Source organism: Pipistrellus hanaki (assembly GCF_964339955.1).
Source record: "Pipistrellus hanaki genome assembly, chromosome: 13".
NCBI lineage: Eukaryota > Metazoa > Chordata > Mammalia > Chiroptera > Vespertilionidae > Pipistrellus > Pipistrellus hanaki.
The window spans coordinates 57,759,980-57,783,306 of NC_140515.1; the positions used below are offsets into that span (position 1 = coordinate 57,759,980).

Sequence of the window (23,327 nt, forward strand, 5' to 3'; positions counted from 1 at the left end):
GGGGCCAGGAGGAGGGCGGCGCGCGGCGGGCGGGGCGGCGGGCTCGGGGCGGCCTATGGCGCCGGAGGCCGCGCGCCGCGCCCCTCGGGGCCGGGCCGGGCCAGGCCAATCCCGGGCCACCCGGCGGGCGGACGCGAGGCCGGGCGGGCCGGGCCGGAGGGCCGGGGGCGGGGGACAATGGGCCGGTTCCTGGTGCGTCACCCCGGAGTTCCTTAAAGGGGAAGCGGGCGGGCGGCGGGCGGCACGGAGCGCGGCGCGGCTGTGGCGGCGGCGGAGGCCCCGCGCGCTGGGAGGATGCCCGCGGCGCCCGGCCACCATGCAATGGCGAGCGCTCGTCCTGGGGCTGCTGCTCCTGCGGCTCGGCCTCCACGGCGCGCTGTGGCTGGTCTTCGGGCTGGGGCCCAGCATGGGCTTCTACCAGCGCTTCCCGCTCAGCTTCGGCTTCCCGCGCCTGACGGGCCCCGGCGGCCCCGCCCCGGGCCCCGCTGACCCGCCCGGGGGCCCGGCGGGGCCGGCGTGGCGGCGGCCGGGGCCCGGCGCGGCGGGGCGGGCCCCGCGGCGGCGGCCCGGCGTGTGCGGCCCGGCGCACTGGGGCGCCGTGCTGGGCGGCCGGGGCGGCGGGCCGGACGAGTACGAGCGGCGCTACAGCGGCGCCTTCCCCCCGCAGCTGCGCGCCCGGATGCGCGACCTGGCGCGCGGCATGTTCGTCTTCGGCTACGACAACTACATGGCGCACGCCTTCCCGCAGGACGAGCTCAACCCCATCGACTGCGGGGGCCGGGGCCCGGACCGCGGGGACCCGTGAGTACCTCCCCCCGGGGCCCCGGGTGCCAGGCCTCCGGGACTTGGGGTGCGGCCGGGCCGGGCCCGGAAGTGAACGCCGGGACAGCTGGCCGCGCGGCTCTGACATTTGGGGAGACCGAGGCCCAGGCCCCGGGGGACAGGGCAGCGCCCAGCGGGGACCGGCGGCTCTGGGCGCCCATCTCCGCCTCCTCCGTGCGGGGAGCCGCAGGGACGTGAACCCCCTGTAAGGAAGTTTGGAAACAAGCTGTCCCTCGGCCTGGCTTCTCTGTTAGAAATGGGGAGACCAGAGCCGGGGGAGGACTGGGCTGGGACCCCCCCCCCATACTCCCTGAGGACCCGCTGCTTCCGGGCTGAGGCTGAGGCGGGAGGGAGAGGGGAGTCCGGCCGGATCGGGGGTCCCTGGCGGCTGAGCTGACTGTGCCCTGAGCCCCCGCTGGCGGCGGGGCTGGGGCAGGCGGGCCAGCCCTGTTGGCGCAGGCCGAGCTCCCGGGGTCACTGCGCCGACCTCGAGTCCAAGGGTTCAGCGCACCCGGAAGGGCTCCCGCCCGGGAGGGGCCTGCCTCTCGCTGACCCTGTGGGGCCAGAGGGGCGGCCGCCTCCCTCCTCCCTCCGGTGGCTCCCGGGGCGGGAGGGCGGGAGCCGTGGCTGCTGTCCCTGGGCCCACACCCTGTGGTGTCCCCAGACCCGGGCCCAGGTGTCCCCCCACCGGTCCTGAGGGCTGGAAGGGAAGCCCAGCCCGGAACGGGGCAGGGAGAGGTTTTAAATGGTTTGTTTATCGGCACGTTCACGCCCTGAGTTGGCCGTTGGAGAGCTGGTTTGCAGTGAGGCAAGGTCACACCCCAGGTGAACCTCAGAAGACGGGGCCTTCCCAACCCGGAGGACACCGAGGAGCTAGTGTCCTCCCTTTCCTGTCAGTCTCATACATGTAAATGTCTCCCTCTCTCCCTCTTTCTTTCCCTCTCTCTCTCTCTCTCTCTCTCTCTCTCTCTCGAAAAAGTTTTATTAAATTTTGAAAAGGAGCTGCTGGGTCTGTGCAGGTGGCGGGAACTCATGAGTTGTCTTGCTTGAGGCTCCTGGACTCGATGCCCATGTGTTTTCTTCTGGTCTTAACTGTTCAAGAAGTGTTACAATTGGAAAACAGAAAGCCCAAAAGCTCGCCAGGTCTATTTCATTGCTCTTTTACGCCAGCTCCTGCCCACACTCAGTTACGGAGCAGACGTAGGCGTGTGCGGAGCATGTATGTCCCCCCCTAAAGCTCATGGGATCCCAAGAGGGGTGAGAACCCGTTCAGGAAGTGCCCACTGTCTCTGCTGTTTCCTCAAGTTCAGAGACTGCAGGGCACTTCCTGGGCGGGTTCTCACCACCCAGGTCCTCCTCACAGCTCCCTGGGCCCACCCCGCACAGGGCCCACCCCGCACAGGGCCACCCCGCACAGGGCCCACCCCGCACAGGGCCCACCCCGCACAGGCTCCCCTGCTTTCTCCTTTCCCTTCGGGGTGGGCCCGACGGGGCTGTGATGAGGACCTTGGTGGCTCACGCCATCAGCTGGGACTCTGGTGGTCGGGGAGGGAGTGGTGCCAGTTTTGTGGGCCTTCATGACCCTTAGGGACCCCGGGAGACCCGGACCCCACTCCAGCGAGGGAGGCGGCCGGGGTCGGCGTGCTGGTCCCACGTGGTTGTGGGTGGCGCAGGCCGAGGTCTCGGGGCGAAGGCTGCCGGCCAGGGTTTCGGTTCCAGTGAGCAGTGACAGAGTGGGGCCTTGAGGTCGGGCTGCTTTGGGACACGTATGCTGTTGGCAAGCTCGTGCGGGGGGGCTGGGGAGGTAGCGGGCGGGCAGGCGGCCGTGTTTGGTAGGGGTGTCGTTGGTAAAGGAGGTGAGAGGGCCTGGGTGCTGTGGCTGGAGCCGGCCCCTCCAGAGTGCTCAGAGCCCTCTGCTCCCTCCCGCCTTCCTTACCTCCTCCCTCCCTCACTCCCAGGCGGTAGCATTTCCAAGAAAAGCTTAGAACCCGAGCTTCTCCTTCTGGCTCCAAAATGATAGGGCACATCCACACCCAGATACGCCACCTGTAACCAGACCTTTCCGGCCGTTTAAATCACAGTGTTCCCGTGACTGTTGCTTTCCCGTGACTGTTGTATTCCGGTGACTGTTGTATTCGAGTGTATCTTAGGGTTCGTTTTAAAGCTGCCGTGTGGCACAGCTGTCTGCGTCAGACGGAAAACGTCCAGAAACAAAACCTGGGCTGAACACGTGTTTCTTTTATTTTTCAGTTCCACTTTTTCCAGGCTTATCTGGCCATCTTGTTTGTCTTGGGGCGGGGTGAGCAGTTAACTTGGAGGAGTCGATAAAACCTGAACTCTAAAAATATCATAGCAGGTCTCTCTGTCCCACAGCGGGTTCCTCTCACGTCCCTGTGCCGGTCAGAGCTTCCCAACTCAGAGTTTCTTTCTTGTTTTTTTAATCCTCACCTGAGGATGTCTTTCCCATTAATTTTTTGGGAGAGTGGAAGAGAGAGGGAAAGACAGAGAAATATCCATGTGAGAGAAAAGCATCGATTTGGTTGCCTCCTGCACCTGCCCCCACCAGGGTCAGATGCGGGGAGCAGCCTGAAGCTGAGATACATGCCCTTGACCGGAATTGAACCCGGGACCCTTGGGTTGACAGGCCAATGCTCTACCCACTGAGCCAAACTGGCTAGGGCCAAACGCAGAGTTTCCTCCAGCCCTTTGGATATCATTGTCTTGCATCCTGTGGACAATAGTCCGGGTCTTGGGCACACGACCCTTCTCTGCTTTCTCCCAGCCCTATTGCTATTCAAACAGAAAGAGCACGTCTTAAGTTAGCAAACCCCAAACCGACCCCTTCCGAGGCGCCCCTGGCTTCGTGTGGCCTCGTCTTCATGCCTCGTTCTTTCTAAGATCCTGCCCTCCCCGGGGTCAGGGCCCAGGCCTTGTGTGATGCCGCTGGCCTGTTTGAGGGTGACTTTCCCCAATGGACCCGTCCTCCTTCTTCCCCCTTCGCCTGTCTACCACCCCTCTCCCCCCCATGACCAAGCCCTTGAACCCTGTGCCCTCGCCTACACGGCACCGGCAGTTCCTGGTGAACGTGGGGCGTTTGTTTCAAACGTGGATGTGTCTCTTCCATCTTCTCTGTCTGGGCGATGAGAACCTTAACCATTCCCGGGTGGGGAGAAGGGGGGGCACAGAGGGGAGAGCCGGGTTCTGCGTCGCTGGTTCGGCCCCCGGTTCGTTCGGTTCGGTTCGGCGGGAGTGTGTGCGGCCAGCCAGCCTGGCGCGGAGCACTGAGCTCTGGCGGGAGGACTTAGCCGGACCGGGCGGGCTGCCCCGGGCGGGAGCATCTCCAGAGAACAAATCCGACTCTGTGGTTTGGCATAAACGGACTCACGATAAGTGGTGGTTTAGGCCAAGAGGGTTTTTTGGTTAATCCTCATCCAAGGCTATTTTCTCACTGATTCCTTTTCCCCCCAGAGTGGAAGAGAAAGAGCGAAGGGAGAGAGAGAAAAAACAAAACAAAAACAAAACATCGGTGTGAGAGACCCGGGTTGGGGATTGAACCTGCAACCCAGATACGCGAACCCAAAACCCTTCTGTGCTTGGGCCGTCGCTCTAACCACTGAGCGGCCCAGAGGGGTGTGGAGCCTGCTCTTTTCTTTATTCCCTTCTTTTTTATTTTCCGGCACATTTTGGAAGTGTGGACCGAAATTTGATCGAAAAGAATTAAAAGTCTGAACGCATGCCTGAGCTCTCTGAGGGGCAAGAAGGGGCCGCCGGTCATTGCCAGCGCATGTTTTCACTGGGACAAAGTGTCTTTGTTCATTGGAGTGACAGCTTGGACATCAGGTCGAAAAATATTCTAAGACTGGGCCTGGCCCTCACTGGCATGGCTCAGTGGATAGAGTGTCAGCCTGTAGACTGAGGGGGTCCCAGGTTCAACTCTGGTCAAGGGCATGTACCTTGGTTGTGGGCACATCCCCAGTAGAGGGTGTGCAGGAGGCAGCTGATCGATGTTTCTCTCTGATTGATTTCCTCTCTGTAAAAAAATCAATAAAATATATATATATTTTTTAAAAAAAGACTGGGTCCAGCCCTAGCTGGTTTGGCTCAGTGGATAGAGCATAAACCTATAGACTTGAAGGGTCCTGGGTTCGATTCTGGTCCAGGGCACATGCAAGGGTTGTGGGCTGGTTCCCCAGTGTGCAGGAGGCAGTAAATACAGGATTCTCTCTCATCGTTGATGTTTCTGTGTCTCTCTCCCTCTGCCTTCCTCTCTGAAATCAATAAAATAAATAAATTAAATAAACTGGGCTGTTGTAGGTGTAGCCTGGGAGGAGAGGCACAGTCAGACTGGGGAGGTGGGCAGTGATGGGCCGGGGGCGAGGAGGCCGTAGGACTCGCTAGCTGGATGCCAGGTGGAGGGACCGTGTCCGAGGGGGTTGGCCGGAGGCCTCTCAGTTTCCGAGCAGCAGAGCCGTGAGGTTCAGCAGCGACCGACAACCAGCAGCCTGGGGCTGGCGGGCGACCCGGAGCGTGTCCCTGCCTGCCTTGACCTCCGCCCTCGCACACGTGTGCGCTCGGGGGCTTGCTGTAACCCCGGCTTCCTCTGCAGAGGACCGGCTACGACCCTGGGCGTTGACAGAGAGTGGACGCCTGGCAGAGCAGGTGGGGCGGCTCCTCGGCCGTGGGCGTCGGACTCGTGGCTGCTGAGGGGCCGGACGGCCGGTGCCTGTATGGCCTTCCGCACAAGCTCGTCTTAACGGCCAGGGTGCAACCCATCCATGTTTCTCTCTCTCTCCCTTTCTCTCTCAAATCAATGAAAACATGTCCTTGGGTAAGGTTTTAAACAAGTAAATAGATAAGTAGGTGGGTAGATAGATATAAGATATGGACCTGGAGTGTTTTTTTTGTTTGTTTGTTTTTAATATATTTTATTGATTTTTTACAGAGAGGAGGGGAGAGGGATAGAGCTAGAAACATCAATCAGCTGCCTCCTGCACTCCCCTCCCCGCACTGAGGATGTACCCACAACCAATGCACATGCCCTTGACCGGAATCGAACCCGGGACCCTTTAGTCCTCAGACTGATGCTCTATCCACTGAGCCAAACCGTTTGGGCGGCCTGAAATTGTGCTGTGCAGGCTACCCTGGGTTAAGTGGCCTAACAGGCCCAGCCCAGCAGCGGGGCCTGAGGAGACCAGGGGGCGTGGTGAGCGGCCAGGCCCGCCGTGTGTCCCCAGGAGAAGGGAACGTGGTCTGGTTGGTGGGAGACCAGACACCAGTGACGATGGAACCGGGCTCTCCCTTTGGTCCTTAAACGTCACTGGATTTCCCCCAACTTCCCTCCTTCCCAGCTCCTGTGGCAGCCCTCTGGGCTGTGGGGTTGGGACCGGATCCTGAGCCTCTGCTCAACCTCCCTGCCCTCCGGCCCTCGCACTGCCGTCCGTGCGGAGTCTGTTACGCAGAACTGCCCTCCTCCCTGCAGCCTCGCCTCTGCAGCCCTGACGCTGGGCCTCCAGGTTATTTCAGAAAGGGGAGCGGTGCCGGCCGGCGTGGCCTCCTGGCTGAGCGTCAACCTAGGAACCAGGAGGTCCCGGTTCAATTCCCGGTCAGGGCACATGCCCAGGTTGCAGGCTCAGACCCCACTAGGGGCGTGCAGGAGGCAGCTGATCAGTGACTCTCATCACTGATGTTTCTATCTCTCCCTCTCCCTTTCTGTCTGAAGTCAATAGAAATACATTTTTAGAAAGCAGAGAGGGAGCAGTGTTGGTGAGGGCAGGGGTGCATGGCACTCGTGGCGCAGCTCTTGTCCTGGTCGTGTCACAGCCATTCTCAGCCTCCGCGGGGCCATGGGGCTTTGGGGCGAGTGTGAGTGAGACACGCCTGAAGTTCACTTATCCCCGAGGCCAGGGCGATGAGAAGCTCAGACTGCGCTGGAGGGTCCCCTCTGGGTGTGGCCGGTGGAGGGGCTGATGTCCCAGCTGGAGGACGGGGCAGGGCTCCCCTCTCTGCTCCGAAGGATCTAAAGTCGGGGCTACTGGAAGCTGAACGGGGCGAGCGCTTAGGCCACGAAATGGCTTTCAGGATGGCAGGACTCGGCACTGCCCCTGCCTCTGCCGGGGTCTCCCTCCTGATAGTGCCCACGTGACAGTGTCCACGCCGTGGCTGTCCGGGACGTGCTTCGGGGTGAAGGAGCACCTGAGAGGCAGCCAGGCCTCCGCGCTCCCGCCTGCGCGGGCCCGGGTGATGAGCGTGGCCGGCAGGTTCGGGCTGACGGTGCTGGGTCCCTGTCCCTCCTCCTAACCCAGCGCCTCCGTTCCCTTCCAGCTCCAACCTGAACATCAACGACGTGCTGGGCAACTACTCGCTGACGCTCGTGGACGCACTGGACACGCTGGCAGTAAGTCCGCAGCCTTGCAGCTCTCCTCACTAACCAAGGGGTTTGGGGGTGTGACTCTAGCTCCCCGCAAGGACGGGATTCCAGGAAACCTGATCTCCAAATGTATTCCTAGATTTCATAACTGCTGTTTCTTTTTCTTTTCTTTTTTTTCAGAGAGAAAGGGAGAGAGAGATAGAAACATCAATGATGAGAGGGGATCCTTGAGCGGCTGCCTCCTGCATGTCCCCTGCTGAGGATCAAGCCTGTGACCCCGGCATGTGCCCTGACTGCGAATCGAACCATGACCTGGTTCATAGGTCGGTGCTCAACCTCTGAGCCACACTGGCCAGGCCTTCGCTGTGGTTTCTTTTCGTGGCCTTGACGCCCAGAGCAAGAAAAGGATTGCAGATGAAATGAGGGAAAATGTGATGATTTGGGGAAACCCATTTTCCTCCGTTTTGCACTATTTTATTGCCTCAGAGAATCCAAAGAGCATTTATTAGCGCCACAGTGACCGTACCCTTCCCGGCAGGAAAAGGGAAGTTTCAGGAGGAAAAGACAGGAGCGGAGGGCCGGTCAGTCCCCTGACCCTGTGCGGCCCTGAGCTCAGGCCTCTGCCAGGGCCTGACCTCGCGGCCAGTGCTCTGGACAGACCCTCAGGCTCCCCTCAGTGCTGCCCGTGCCCCCCCCTGACGGGAACAGGAGGCCTGTGCCCGCTGCAGAGCAGGTGGCACCATGGGCTCTGGCAGGTGCTCAGTGCCAGGCCTCCGGCCTCTGCCACCTGGTGTGGCTCCCAGGGGACGGCTCAGGTCTCTGCCTGCGTGTCCAGCCAGCCTTCGCCCTTAGCACATTCCTTCTGGCCTGAGCTTGTGAGCGGATAGAGCGTGGGAGTGCGTTGTGCAATGCTGGCGAGGTTTGCATCAGCGCCGGCCAGCACGTCGCTCGCAGGACAGGCGCCAGAACGGCCGGAGCTGGAGAGCTCATTGGCATTCCACTGGGCCCCGTGGAATGGGGAGCCGGGAGGAGCTGCCAGACTGGGGTTGCCAAGCCCTTGTCTCCCCGGACCTCCTCCTGCATCTCTGATCCACCCCCTCGTCCGCCGCCCCAACCCCATGTGCCCAGACCAGTCCGTTTGGCCCCCGGAGGACTGAGCCGCCGGGGGGCCGAGCTGTCAGGGGCTGAGCTGTCGGGGGGCCGAGCTGTCTGGGGACTGAGCTGTCGGGGGCTGAGCTGTGGGAGGACTGAGCTGTGGGAGGACTGAGCTGTCGGGGGGCCGAGCTGTTGGGGGCTGAGCTGTGGGAGGGCTGAGCTGTGGGAGGACTGAGCTGTCGGGGGGCCGAGCTGTTGGGGGCTGAGCTGTGGGAGGACTGAGCTGTGGGAGGACTGAGCTGTCGGGGGACTGAGCTGTCGGGGGCTGAGCTGTGGGAGGACTGACCTGTGGGAGGACTGAGCTGTCGGGGGGCCAAGCTGTGGGAGGACTGACCTGTGGGAGGACTGAACTGTGGGGACTGAGCTGTCGGAGTTAGCAGGCTGACTCAGCCACAAGTGCTGCTTAACTGCGTCCCGGGACTCCTGCACAGCTGTGAGGTCCGCCCGCGCCCTGCCTGCTTTCCGTCCCAGCCGCGCGTGTGGCGTTCAGGCCTTCTCCTTGTCATCCACTGCACTCCCAGCTCTAGCGGTGTGTGTGCAAAGTGACTTTCTCCGGCGCCAGAGGGTCCCAGACGGATCTCAGGGCATCCTCTCAGAGAAGAGGAGTCTGTCCCCGGGGAACTGGCAGAAGTCTGCACGTCTGTCCCAGGGCTGGGCCCAGCGCACGCCGGCATCTCAGAGGCACCTGTCTGCCTCCCCGTCCAGCCCAGCCTGAGAGAGGGCCTCGCACCTGCCGGCTGACCTCACTGCATCTTTGCCTTCGTCTCAACCTGAGACCAGACTGGCAGCTGCACTGCCCACAGGCAGGGTGCTGCCCACAGGCAGGGTGCTGCCCACAGGCAGGGTGCTGCCCAGCATCTGGAAGGAAACAGACCCCGTGGTTTCCGTTGCACAACATCCGGCCTTTGCTGGGCTCGCACGTCTGTTGAGGTTTCCTTCCCTCCGGGAGCATGTCAGATGGGCTCCCGCGGATGTGCAGCAGCCACAGTGCAATGGCACCATCTTTCACAAAGAGAGCTTGCAGGCCGGAGCCGAGCCGCCTGTCCGCGCTCTGCCTGTGGTGGGGAGGGACAGTGAGGGGCCGAGGTCCGCAGACCAGGGAGCCTGGGCATAAGGCACACCGGAGAGAACTGTGTCTCAGAGGTGGTTTGTTTTTCCTTGTTTTGTGTGTGTGTGTCTTCACGATGTCGTCATAGTTCCAGGATGTCATAACAATTTTTTTACTACATTTTTATTGATTTCAGAGAGAAAGGGAGAGAGAGAAACATCAATGATGAGAGGATCATTGATCAGCTGCCTCCTGCACACCCCCTACTGGGGATCGAGCCCCCCACCTGGGCATGTGCCCTGACCGGGAATCAACCAGCGACCTCTTGGTTCACGGATGGAGCTCAACCACTGAGCGTCGCCAGCCGGGCTAGAGTGTGTTTTTAAAGGGGCTGAGCTGATTGTCTCTTGTGTTTTGTTTTGAATGTCCCTGGACTTGTGCTTTGCTCCAAAAGATAATACTACTCCTATTTCTCCGCGTAAACACCGGGCCACAGCCACCGCCATTCCCAGGTGCTGGGTCTTCTGGGAGCCGGGCACCGAGCTGTCCGTGTGTGTGTGTGTGTGTGTGTGTGTGTGTGTGTGTGTCCGTGTGTCCGTGTGTGTGTGAGGAGCAGGAGGGAAGGTCGCAGTTCTGTTTCTTCCGTTCGGGGGCGGAGTTTTACTCGTTCCCGGAATTTTGGGAACTCTGCCGCCTGAGTGAGGGGAGGGGAAGGGGAAGGGAGGGCTAATGGTGCCCGAGGAACGATGCTCAGTTCCACTCAGTCCCACCGTTTGCGGACGGGGTTGCCTGGTCGGAGGCAAGGCCGGCGGGAGTCCCGGGAGGCGCCCCAGAGCTCACGGGGGAGGGCCGGCCGCCCTGTCCCTCAGCCCGCCCCTCTGTCACAGATCATGGGAAACGCGTCCGAGTTCCAGAAGGCGGTCAAGCTGGTGATCAACACCGTGTCGTTTGACAAAGACTCCACCGTGCAGGTCTTCGAGGCCACGATCAGGTGAGGCGGCACGAGAAGTGCTGGCGGCGGCTCCGTGGGGAGACACTCCCGGGAGGGCCTCCGGCCACGATGGAGGCAGAGGCCACGTTACCCTTCACTCGGCGGCTCAGAGACCTTGCACTTTGGACTGTTCGGAAAGACGCTTTGACGGGGGTGAGGGGGTCCTCATGTGGTCTGGGCTCGTGTCCTTCCTTCCGGTGTCCTGGAAACGCCGGGAATTTCCGAAGGAAATGAGCGCCCATCTCCGCTGCCGCCACGGAGGGGGACCCTGCTCCCCGCCTGGCTGTGCTTCCTCCGGCGTGTGTGCCCCTGACATTGGGGCACGCGTTCCGGGCCCAGCGGAATCTTACCTGTTGAGCTCGATGTATCGTGACTATTTTTCTGTCATTTAAACTTTTTAAAAAATATATTTTATTTATTTTTACAGAGAGGAAGGGAGAGGGGTAGAGAGTTAGAAACATCGATGAGAGAGAAACTTCGATCAGCTGCCTCTTGCACACTCCCTATAGGGTATGTGCCTGCAATCAAGTTACATGCCCTTGACTGGAATCGAACCCGAGACCCTTCAGTCCACAGGCCAATGCTCTATCTATTGAGCCAAACCGGTTAGGGCTCTTTTAAACTTTTTAAAAAAATATTTTTATTGATTTCAGAGAGAAAGGGAGAGAGAGATAGAGACATTAATGATGAGAGAGAATCATGGATCAGCTGCCTCCTACACGCCCCACACTGGGGATCGAGCCCACAACCCTGGCATGTGCCCTGACCGGAAACCGAACTGTAACCTCCTGTTCATAGATCCATACTCACTGAGCCACACCAGCCAGGCTCAGTTAAACTTTTTGAAATTTGGTTAGTGCGTAGTATTCCAGAGGTCACGTTGAAGTTAGGAAAGCGTTCATTCTGGAAAGAGTCACACCCGCTCAGATCACTGAGGGACACGGCCCTCAGCTGGGCTCCCTGTGAGGAGAGGCTGGAGAATGGCTCCTCCGTTGCTCGGCGCCAGAGCGAGAGATTTCATCTGTGCTGTGTTGTCGATTCTGTTTCTTAAAAGCCACACGTTCCCCCAAGTGAGGGAAGCAGCACGATGTCTCAGCATAAAGGTCGGGTTCACCTGAGAGGGATTCAAGCCCCCCCCACCCCCACTGCCACCCCTCCCCTGCCGCCCCACAGACCTCGCTGTTACCTCCCGTTGCCTCACCCCCCGGCGCCCCCAGATGAGTGCCCGTCACTTCCTGTCAGTAAGGTGGTGACTAAGAGCAGGCGGTTCTTTCCGGGCTGGGGAGCCCCCGGGAGGCCCCAGGCCCGCCCCCCGAGCGCAGGCAGAGTCGGGGTGGCTCTGTCGAACAGGATCGTGTGCCTTCAGGGCGAATGCGATCCGGCCGTTTCTGTGTCCCTCCCGCCACAGGGTCCTGGGCAGCCTCCTGTCCGCCCACAGGATCATCACGGACACCAAGCAGCCCTTCGGCGACATGACCATCAAGGACTACGACAACGAGCTGCTGCACATGGCCCACGACCTGGCCGTGCGGCTGCTGCCCGCCTTCGAGAACACCAAGACCGGGATCCCCTACCCCCGGGTAGGCAGCCGCTCGGCCGGCCCCCGATGGAGACCTCTGGGGGGAGAGGGGCTGGTACCCAGGGGACGGCTGTGTCTGAGAGAGAATCTGGCCCTGCATATGATGCAGATGTTTCTCCGTTCTTCGGCGTTTGCTGAGCACCTACTGTGTGCGGGCGCACAGTGTGTCTGCCTGATCTCCTCAGGACAGAGCTGTGTTCCGCTCAGCACCGCCCTCCACGGCGGGGTTATCCCCGCTGTGAGCGGCGTGGGGGTGTCTTCGCCTCCCCGGGGCACCTCTCCCAGACCCTCCGTGGCTGTCGGAGCTGGGGCTGTCCTATGACTGCCCCACGGCTGCTTCCCCGGGAGCCGCACAGACAGCACGTTTCCTGCTGGTGTAATGCCAGCCCTGGAGGGAGAGCCCGTCCCTGCGGTCTGATGGGCCGAGCCCAGGACTCCTGGGACGTGAGTCAGCCGTGGGCCCGCAGAGAGTGGCCCGGCGGTGCCACGGTGACTGTGACGGTGATGGAGCGGCCTGTCCGCCTCGCTGGGCCTTTCTCTCCCAGGCTGAGAGGAGGAGCACGGGAGCGCCCACAAACATGTGACCACACGGCCCCTCTCCTCGGCAGGCCTCCCCTTTGTGTGTCTGCAGCTCCCGAGCTCCAGGCCCGGCAGGAGGCGGGGAGCTGGCCCCCACAGCTCAGTCTAGGGGCGGGGCCTGGCCTGCCATCCCTGCAGGTTCCTTGAGTTTTGCCACAACCCCCGCCCCACCTTTTACTTTAAGACTTTTATTGATTTCAGAGGGAGAGAGAGAAACATCAATGATGAGAGAGAATCACCGGCCGGCCGCCCCCTGCACTCCCCACACCAGGAACTGAGCCCACAGCCCGGGCCTGTGCCCTGACCGGGATCGAACGGTGACCGCTCGGTTCATAGGCCGATGCTCATTCACTGAGCCACGCCGCCCGGGCACCACGAGCCTGTCTCTCCGTCCCCAGGTGAACCTGAAGACAGGGGTGCCCCCTGACAGCAACAACGAGACGTGCACGGCCGGCGCCGGGTCCCTGCTGGTGGAGTTCGGGATGCTGAGCCGGCTGCTGGGCGACTCCACCTTCGAGTGGGTGGCCCGCCGCGCGGTGAAGGCGCTGTGGAGCCTCCGGAGCAGCGGCACCGGGCTGCTAGGTTCGCGCCGCCTCCCACCACAGGACTGCCCGCCTGGGCCCCATCCCTCCCCTCCTCCTCCTCCTCCTCCTCCTCCTCCTCCAGCCACAGGACTGCCCACCTGGCCCTGTCCTTCCCTTTCCCCTTCCCCTCCTCCTCCTCCAGCCACAGGACTGCCCGGCTGGCCCCATTCCTTTCCCTCCTCCTCCTCCTCCTCCTCCTCCTCCTCCTCCAGCCATGGGCCTGTCCACCTGGCCCCATCCCTTCCCCTCCTCCTCCTCCTCCAGCCACAGGACTGCCCACCTGGCCCCATCCCTTCCCCTCCTCCTCCTCCTCCTCCTCCTCCTCCAACCATGGGCCTGTCCACCTGGCCCCATCCCTTCCCCTCCTCCTCCTCCTCCAGCCACAGGACTGCCCGGCTGGCCCCATCCCTTCCCCTCCTCCTCCTCCTCCTCCTCCTCCTCCTCCAGCCACGGGCCTGCCCGCCTGGCCCCATCCCTTCCCCTCCTCCTCCTCCTCCAGCCACGGGACTGCCCACCTGGCCCCATCCCTTCCCCTCCTCCTCCTCCTCCAGCCACGGGCCTGCCCGCCTGGCCCCATCCCTTCCCCTCCTCCTCCTCCTCCAGCCACGGGCCTGCCCGCCTGGCCCCATCCCTTCCCCTCCTCGGGGCGCTCCCCCTCCCCTCCCTGAACCGTTGAATCTGAGAAGTGACCCTCGGCGATGGGCCCTCGGTGTCTGCCCGCCCAGTGTCCTCGGACACCGTCCCTTTCGTGTTCAGTGTGTCCCGTGTTGGCGTCAGGCTCAGGCTGCTGCTGCCGAGCTGCCTGGGAACGAGGACAGTTTGAGGGCCCAGCTCCGGGTCCTTGTGCTGGGGTGCTCGGGGCAGGGGCCCGGGAAGGGGCTGCCCACTCCCTGCCCGACAGCGGGAGCCTGACCACCCCGTCCGCGTCCGCAGGCAATGTCGTCAACATCCAGACGGGCCACTGGGTGGGGAAGCAGAGCGGCCTGGGCGCCGGGCTGGACTCCTTCTACGAGTACCTGCTCAAGTCCTACATCCTGTTCGGCGAGAAGGAGGACCTGGACATGTTCAACGCCGCCTACCACAGCATCCAGAGCTACCTGCGCCGCGGGTACGGCTACGGCAGGCCCTTCCGGTGCCGCGGCGGCCAGAACCGCCGGCCGGCGGCTGGGGCCTCGCGTAGGCGGCTTCCCTCGGGGGGAGAGGCTGTGTGCTTTCCTGACCTGTTCTCAGTGACGGGCCGGCACAGCGCCGTGCGGGGCGGCCAGAGTCGCTGTGGACCTTTACTCTGGCCGGTCCCCTCTGAGAGCCAGGCCGGCCCCGCCTCCCTCTGCCGGTCTAAACCGCCTGTCCCTGCTCAGCGGTGCATCCGGCGGCGGCCTGGCGTCTCCCCTGGCCTCCCTGAGGTCTCCGCCTGGACCCGTCCCGCAGGGGCTGCCGTGGGAGCCCCCGGAGCGCCTCCCGCTGGCGGCTGTTTGGCCGGAGCTCGGCCACTCCTGCTGTGGGAGCGGACAGCTGTCCTGGTTTTGAGAGGGAGGGCGGGAGGGAGGAAACATCGGTGAGAGAGACACCCACCAGTTGCTTCTTGCATGTGTCCCAGCTGGTTCTTAGGAGGCAGCTGATCGATGTTTCTAACTCTATCCCTCTCTCTTCCTCTCTGTAAAAAATCAATAAAATATATTTTTTAAAAGGGGGGGAGGGTAGGAGGAAGGTTCATGCTGACGCCGTGGAAGCAGAACTCGGGGCCCGGGGGTGAGCCTGGCCTGTCCCATCCGCTCACCCGCGCTCTCCCCGCAGCCGGGAGGCCTGCAACGAGGGCGAGGGGGACCCGCCGCTGTACGTCAACGTGGACATGTTCAGCGGGCGGCTGATGAACACCTGGATGGACTCGCTGCAGGCCTTCTTCCCGGGGCTGCAGGTACGCTCCGCCGGCCCACGCCGGGCCCCTCCCCTCCCGTGGCCGCTCCGGCGCCTTCGGGTCGGAGGGCAGCGGCAGGCGTGTCTCAGTGGTCCTGTGGTGGAGTGAGGTCCAGGGTGTTGGACGGGGCCACAGATGAGGGGAAGCCGTGCCCGAAAAGTGGCCCGGTCGTGTTCGGGTGCCCCTCGCCGTCCGTCTGTGATCACAGCGACGCCCTGCAGTGCCGTGCCCGTCCTCCTGGCTCTGGTGCCCGGGGAGGCCTCTCCTGCTCTGGCGCTGCTCTGGGTTCTCTCCAGCCCGGGTGGGTGTGGGTGAGGGTGTGGGTGTGGGGAGGGGGAGCCAGACTTTGTCTCCAGCCCGGGGTGGGTGTGGGTGTGGGGAGGGGAGGGGATCCGGAGCGTTCTCTCCAGCCCGGGTGGGGATGGGGGGGGAGGGGAGGGGAGCCGGAGCCGTGGGCCCGGTGCCAGCCGGCGGCCGTGCCCCCGCAGGTGCTGATCGGAGACGTTGAGGACGCCATTTGCCTGCACGCCTTCTACTACGCCATCTGGAAGCGCTACGGGGCGCTCCCCGAGCGCTACAACTGGCAGCTGCAGGCCCCCGACGTCTTCTTCTACCCGCTGCGGCCCGAGCTGGTGGAGTCCACCTACCTCCTGTACCAGGTGCGGCTGGCCCTGGGCGCCGGGCCGCTGGGGCCGGGGCTGCTCTCGGGGAGCCCCCGCTGGCTGGTGCGGGCTCTCGTTTCCGGTCGTTCTGACAGTGACCTGTCCGGGCGTCTGCTGTCAGCGTCACGCGCGGTCCCGCGGGCGGGGATGGCTCACAGGCTCAGTCCCGGCCTGGTCGGGTCAGGGCGGCAGGGAGACAGTCCAGGTGTCTCTTTCGGTGCTTTCTTTCTCTCTCTCTGTCTCCCCTCCTCCCTCCTCCCTTTACTCTAAAAAAAACAAAAAAAATCAGAAGAAAACTATTCTCAGGTGAGGATAAAAAGCTGACCCTCACCGGTGAAACCGTTGGAGGAAGTCTCACCTTCCCAGCAAACCCTTTCCTGAGGAGCCTTCCGGGCGGGGCTGAGCTGGGCGACTGGAGGGCCGAGAGCAGCCGCCGAGGGGCCTCAGGAGGCTGCGTGGGGCGGGGCAGCTCTGCTCCCCGCGCCCGAGGCACAGGCTGCGCGGAGTTCTGAGGCGGGGCGGGCACTGGTGTGCTCAGACGGCACTGGGCGGGGCCTGGCTGGTGGCTCAGGAAGGCGGGCAGGTGTGCGGGCCACGGGAGCCGGCGGGAGCTGACACTCAGCCCTGGACGCTGTGACCCTCAGGGGCCGGGCCCTGCCCTCCTGTGGCCGTGACTCCTCACCCAGACGCCGGCAGCCGAGACGCTCGCTGCGGGCGGTGATGCGGGTTGTGGCACGTCCCCGCCCCCGCCCAGCTGGCTCACGCTCTGTGCTCTCTCCCCTCTGCAGGCGACCAAGAACCCCTTCTACCTCCACGTGGGCATGGACATCCTGCAGAGTCTGGAAAAGTACACGAAAGTCAAGTGAGTTCTCCCAGTTCCTCTCCTGCTGGTGGGGTCGGTTCCCGGGGAGCTGCTGGGGGTGGGGGTGGGTGGAGAATGGGGTTCTCACATGGTCATGTCGTGGGCGGGGCCTCATCTTGATTTGCAGGGAAGTTGAGGTCCCTTGGGGGGGTGCTGGCAGACTGCGGGACTGAATTCTTCCCAAGTAACTTCCCCGTTTCTCACGTAAAACACACTGGGACTGTCCTGGGCTGCCATGTGCAGAGAGGAGCACAGACTTTACGTGTGTGCTCATTGTTTGTATGTATCGTATGTAGCGTGTGTGCACGCATGTATTGTATAAAAAAAGATGTTTCCGTTTTGTGGCCTGCGTGTTTACCGAGCAGCACGTCCTGAGTATTTTTTATAAACTGCCGTCTTAGACTTTCCAAATAATACGTCAGGTTTATAAATATTAGGATGGAAAACGTTAAACATCCTGAATTCGTCCCAGTTGTTTCTCGATGTTAGGTATGCTCTCAGCAAACCTAACCCCCGCAACCTGGCGAGTCAGCCGCCAAATCTGTTGTGTGTGTTTTCTTAATACATTTTATTGATTTTTTACGGAGAGGAAGGGAGAGGGATAGAGAGTTAGAAACATCAATGAGAGAGAAACATTGATCAGCTACCTCCTGCACACCCCCTACTGGTTAGGTGGTTATGTGCCTGCAACCGAGGCATATGCCCTTGACCGGAATCGAACCTGGGACCCTTGAGTCCACAGGCCGACGCTCCATCCATTGAGCCACACCGGTTAGGGCCACCAAATCCGTTTTTAAACGAATGTGCAGACAGGCTCGGCTAAGGCGGGCAGCGCTGAAACCGGGCGTAGCCTGTTTGCCATGGCGTTTGCCGGTGGGGCTGGTATTCCGTGGCATTTGCCAGCTGGGCTGGTATTCCGTGGCGTTTGCCGGCGGGGCTGGTATTCCGGACAGACTCCGCTCCGCGGCGTGGTGAGCGCCCTCGAGGGAGCGGCAGGCTGACGGCTGCTTTACAGGTGCGGGTACGCCACGCTGCACCACGTCATCGACAAGTCCAAGGAGGACCGCATGGAGAGCTTCTTCCTTAGCGAGACCTGCAAGTACCTGTACCTGGTACGTGGGGCCCCAGGCGGCGGGGAGCCGGGCAGGCCACACTCTCCGTGCGGGACAGTGCGCTGGCCCGGGACACAGGCACAGCGGGCAGACATGGGCACAGCGGGCAGACGCGGGCACAGCGGGCAGACGCGGGCACAGCGGGCAGACGTGGGCACAGCGGGCAGACGCAGGCTCAGCGGGCAGACATGGGCACAGCGGGCAGACACGGGCACAGAGGGCAGACACGGGCACAGCGGGCAGACACGGGCACAGCGGGCAGACACGGGCACAGAGGGCAGACACGGGCACAGAGGGCAGACACGGGCACAGCGGGCAGACGCGGGCACAGCGGGCAGACGGGCACAGCGGGCAGACACGGGCACAGCGGGCAGATGGGCACAGCCGGCAGACACGGGCTCAGCGGGCAGACACGGGCACAGCGGGCAGACACGGGCACAGCGGGCAGACGGGCTCAGCGGGCAGACGGACACAGCGGGCAGACACGGGCTCAGCGGGCAGACACGGGCACAGCGGGCAGACACGGGCTCAGCGGGCAGACGCGTGCACAGCGGGCAGACACGGACGGCAGTCCCCCCGCGGCTCCTGACCGTGCGTGGAGGGGCACGTCCAGCAGACGGAGATGTGAAATGGCAGGGTGTGCGAGGGGTGGTGACGGTTTGGGCTTCGTCCCGGGCCTTGGGGCTCTGGCCGGGGTCGGGGACATCTGAGGTGAAGCGGGTGCTCAGACCCGCAGCCGCTGGGACCGTGGGCCCCTGAAAGCGAGGGGGCAGCTCCGGGGCGGGCGCTGAGGTCGTCCCGCCAGCTGCCGACCGCTCTCCTCCGCCAGCTGTTCGACGAGGAGAACCCGGTGCACAAGGCCGGCACCCGGTACATGTTCACCACCGAGGGCCACGTGGTGTCGGTGGACCGGCACCTGCGGGAGGCGCCGTGGAAGGACTTCTTCCCCGAGGAGCCCGGGCGCGCGGCCGGGTCCCTGCACCGGCCGGCGGCCCCCGACCTGAGAGCCCTCAACTCCAGCTCCAACGTGAGTTGCTTTTCGGGGTCACTTTGCGTGTGGACGGGGAGAAGACGCCCCTAACTAACAGGCGGTCATAGGCGCCGTCGGGGCGAGGGAGCGGCGGCCGGTCACTCCGGCCGAGGGGTCGATGGCAGATGCTCATGTATAGACCTCATTCTGGGGTCAGCGCCGGGCACAGGCCCATCCAGGGGCCCGGTTCTGATAGGTCCTGGCTGCTGGGGAGACCGGCACCTCCCCAGGAGCTTGAGGAGGGGCAGCCACAGAGCTGTCAACACAGGGCGGGGAGCCACCTGCGGGGGAAAGCCTGGAGGGCTTCCCGGAGGAGCTGGCCTTTCAGTGGGTCCTGGAGGGGAGGAGGCCCTGCAGGGAAGAGGTTCAGGCGGGGAAGCGCGGGGGTGGGGGTGAAGTAGGGGAGGGCGGGAGGATGCGGGGCCAGCTGAGGGACTTGTTAGGACTCTTTGAGGATGAGGAGCAGCGAGGTGCGTCCCAGTGGACGTGCTCCTCGGGTGGTGCTTCCAGACCACGTGGTCCTGACCTCGCTCTCCTCCGAGGGGGCGCGGCCTCCCGTCACCCCGAGACGCACGCGTGTGCGTTAGGGTCTGGCTGTGGCCGAGGAGCCGCAGGTTCCCAGAGAGTGAGCTTTCTGCAGACGCAGTGCCGCTCAGGTGCGGTGTGAGGGGAGAAGGACCTGCTGATGCCATCGGCACGTGGTGGGCCCGCCTGCGCCCTGGGAGGCGAGGGCGCCCCCACCCCAGTGCCCCAGCGGGTGCCGCTCCTCCAGGGAGCGCCCCGGTTGTCACCTCTGGGGGTGCAGCCGGGTCATCTCATGGCAGAGGCCGGGGTGCTGCCAGCACCTGCCTCACCCGGGACACGCCACCGGCTGCAGAGCCCGGCCGAGAGGCTCAGCACGTGGAGGGTTTTTATGCCTTTTATTGGCTTCAGAAGGGAAGGGAGAGGGGGAGAGAGACAGAAACATCAGTGATAAGAGAGAATCATTGATCGCCTGCCTCCTGCACCCCCTTACTGGAGATCAGTCCCCTAACCCGGGTATGTGCCCTGACCTGGAATTGAACTGTGACCTCCTGGCTCATAGGTCGATGCTCAACCACTGAGCCGCACTGGCCGGGTCAGCACACCGATCTTTAACTGGAAACTCTCACGGTCCCATTTCTCTCTAGTGCAATCGCGTCCCCGATGAGAGGAGGTACTCGCTGCCCCTGAAGAGCGTCTACATGCGCCAGATCGACCAGATGGTCGGCCTGATCTGACCGCTGGCTGCTCTGTGGGCCCTGCCGCCCGAACCAAAGGCTGCGCCCGCCACGCCGGCCACACCGGGATCCTGTCAGCTCCTCGCCCGCGTCCAGCAGCGTCCTGCTTCCCTAGTGTTTCTCTCTTTCAATAAAAAGCCGTTCTCTTACGGGTGTGATGTGAGGTGAGAAGGACCTGCTGATGCCATCGGCACCGTGGACGATCTCCGTGCCCGACGCCGTGTGGCCGCCCCGTCAGCGCCTGTGGATGGAGCCTGCGGAGGCCCGCGTCCCGGCCTCCCTACCTGCTGCCTTTGTCGTCCTCTCCGTCGGATCACTGGGCTCTCCCGGGGTCAGCGTCGCCGTGACTGTGGGTCATGTGGGGAGAAGAACCACCAGCGGCCTGTTTGCCCCGGAGCCCTCGCCGTGTTGCCGGTTCTGCGCTGATGAGTAGCCGTCCCCGGCGGCATCGCACCGAGAGCTTCGAGGGGGACCCCGGACGTGTCTGACCGTCGCTGGGACTGCCTGGGGGCTGCGTAGCCCCAGAACCGGGTGCCTTTTGGGGAGAGAAGACCCTGAGCCTGCCTCTGCTGCGCCCGCCGCATGGTCACGGACCAGGATGCTCAGCTCTGACCGTGTCCGAGTCTGTTTCCGTGTCTCGTGCCAAGTACCTGAGTCAGGGAGCCGGTGCCCGCGGCCAGTGCCTTACGTGGTCACAGCTGCCGCCGTGGCTCCAACAGGCGTGTTCTGTGTAACCGCGTGGCAGGAGGGGAACGGTGGGCGGGGCGGGCGTGCTAGGAAGAGTCTGCAGCTTCCTGGCCAGTCCCGGCCTTTCCACCTGCTGGTCTGGCTCCGAGGAGGAGCCTGCGCTGAGATGCTGTCTCCCTTCCTCCTGCTCCTCGTTCCCGGCCAAAACGAGAGCCCCTCGCTGAGCCAGGGGTGCGGACCTCACCTGCTTCCGGGGCCTCGGGGCCCTGGGCCCAGAGGAAGGGGAGAGGCCGTCACCCCCATCACGGGCCACCTGCACTGCGTGCACTTGGATTCCTTCCTCCGTCTCAGAACGGGAGCCGCACAGCGCAGGCCACGCTCCGCCCCACGGGGCGCTGTCCTGTGTCCACAGGCGTGGCTCCGCTCTGAGCTTTAAAGGGTTTTCAGTAACAGATGTGTCACCTCCATCTTCCAGCGTTCACTATGCAAATCGTTTAAAGTAGAACCAAATGCTTCTGTCCTGCCCTCCCCCTTCCTGTCAGAGGTGTCTGTGCCGGTCTTGTCTCCGCTGCTGAATAGAGTTGTCTTAAAGGGTCGTACAGATTTTAAATGTTCTCATGGACTCGGGGAACCCCCATGTCCCGGGTGAGATGCACAGGCAGGCCGAGCGGGTCCTCCCCGCTGCTCTCCCGCCCCCAGGCCTCCCCACTACGCCTCCCCCTGCACCTTCTCCCGGGATAAGGCAGGCTGACCCCTCAGCACCCATTTGGACGATGGGTCACGTTAGGCAGGAAAGCGGCCCGAGCGTCCGTGTGTTTTCTCTCGATCGTTGCTGCCCTGGCTTCCTCCCGGCTTGGGGACAGCCCCTCACTGGGCTTTCCTTCCTCCTCCACCGGGAGGGCCCCGCCCCAGGGCCACAGCGGCCCGGGCCTCCAGGGACCCAGGCGTGTCCTGTGTTGTGCCTCACACCCTCTGGTTCCGGGCCCCGGGCTCATCCTGGGCGGGCCGCTACGGCACAGCGGGCCCAGCTCGAGTGGGAGGGGCTGTGGGATGTGGGCCGGGTGCCTTGCAGCCAGGGCACACCTGCGGGTCCGTGGCTGTTCTGAGGGCGGTGCGGGCAGGAGGCTGAGCGGGCGATGCCTGCGGAGGGGCCCTCGCTGGCTTTGCTCCAACGCCCTGGCTCGCCCGTCACCCCCGGGTCAGCCGTGCCCCTGCCACGCTCTTGGTCCACGTGATGCTGGTGTCGGTCTGCTTTGGTGGCTGAGCAGCAGGGTTTGGGAAGGCTGCTTCCGGTTCCGCCTGGCTTGGGGCGGCCTCGCCGCGATAGAGGATGTGACAGGAACCCCACTTCCTGCAGTGAGAGGTGACAGGAAGTGCTGCCAGCCCAGCATGGCGCCGCCTCCGGGAGGCCGGCTGGACCGCGGTGGGCGAGCTCCCGCGCTTCTGTGTGCGCCCGGCTGGGCCTGCAGGGGGCCGAAGCCTGATGCCCCCTCTGCCCCGAGCACTTTTCTCCGCTCAGTTCCTTCCTTCCTTCCTTCCCTGCGCTCCGGCACTTTCTCTCTGACGCGGCTCTGACAGGTGCGGGCCCCGAGTGGTGATGGCGCCTGTCGGAAACCTCCGTCTTCCCTCTCCGTCCCGCACCGGCCGGCGGCCCTCCCCGCAGGCAGGCGTCTGTGAAGGGGCCGCGGGCGGTGCGGGCTGGCGGGGCTCAGGGCTCCCCTCCCCTGGACGGCTGCGAGGCTGGTTCAGTTCCTGTGGACCCTCCCCCGCCCCTTCTCAGGCAGAGAAATAAATGGTCTTAAAGGTATTTAAGTAGCGAACCCCACACTGCGTTGTTATTTATTACCGAGAAGCGTGAGTCTGGTTTTGAGAAGAAACCCAGAGGGAGCTGGGAGCCTCTGTGCAATAGGCCTGCGCTGCGGCGGGTTCCTGGCGGGCTGTGAAGAGATGTGTGTACGTGAAACGAGCCTTTTGTAAAGGACCAAACGCTCTTTTATAAATGTATGAGACATATCTTGCTCTTTGAAATTTACTAGGATTTTTATGAGCCGTTTTTATTAAAAGGTTCGCTTTTTTGGCGTCGTTTCGTGTCTCCTTTCCACGCGCACACGGACACGCTGCCCACGGAGCAGGCGGAGGGGCGGGGGTCTTTAAGGGAAAGGACGTTAGGTGCCAGGGCTTCTCACAGCTAAGCCGGCGCCCTGCCCCGCTCTGCCGCCTACACTGCCTGCCCTGTACCTCCTCCGGGGAGGCCCCTCTCAGACGGGGGCGGGGGGGCCGTGCCCTCGATGTGGGGGCTCTGCCCAGGGAAGCAGGCCAGGGCCTCGCGGGGACAGATGGGGCCTCGAAGGTTGCTGATTCTGCCCCTGTGGCATCTTGGGGGGGGGGGGCCCAGCTCTGTGCACAGGTGATTCTGAGGAGCCTTTTAAAAACGGAATATTCCACGGGGCGAACGAGAGAGCCCTGAGGCTGGCAGACACAGCTGATGCCAAAGCACAGGTGGCCTGGCTGCCAGTCCCGTGGCTCCGTGGCCTCTTTGTTGTTGTCAATCCTCACCTGAGGGTACTTTTCCGTTGAGTTTAGAGAGAGTGGAAGGGAAGGGGAGCGACAGAGGGAGAAACATTGATGTGAGCGAGAGGCATCGATGGGCTGGCTCCTGCCTGGACCCCAGCCGG

At 63.2% G+C, this 23,327-nt stretch overlaps 1 protein-coding gene across 1 annotated transcript; it reads left to right on the forward strand.

Annotated features, from left to right (window-relative positions):
* Positions 1 to 204: 204 nt before the first annotated feature.
* EDEM1 (ER degradation enhancing alpha-mannosidase like protein 1) lies at positions 205 to 22,727 on the forward strand. Its single transcript, XM_084902290.1, has 12 exons — positions 205 to 801; positions 7,144 to 7,216; positions 10,280 to 10,383; positions 11,792 to 11,963; positions 12,940 to 13,123; positions 14,059 to 14,233; positions 14,920 to 15,040; positions 15,529 to 15,699; positions 16,491 to 16,564; positions 17,580 to 17,676; positions 18,506 to 18,703; positions 19,876 to 22,727. Exons 1-12 carry the CDS (start codon positions 317 to 319, stop codon positions 19,963 to 19,965), a joined length of 1,944 nt encoding a protein of 647 aa, XP_084758416.1. The 5' UTR covers positions 205 to 316; the 3' UTR covers positions 19,966 to 22,727.
* Positions 22,728 to 23,327: the final 600 nt, after the last annotated feature.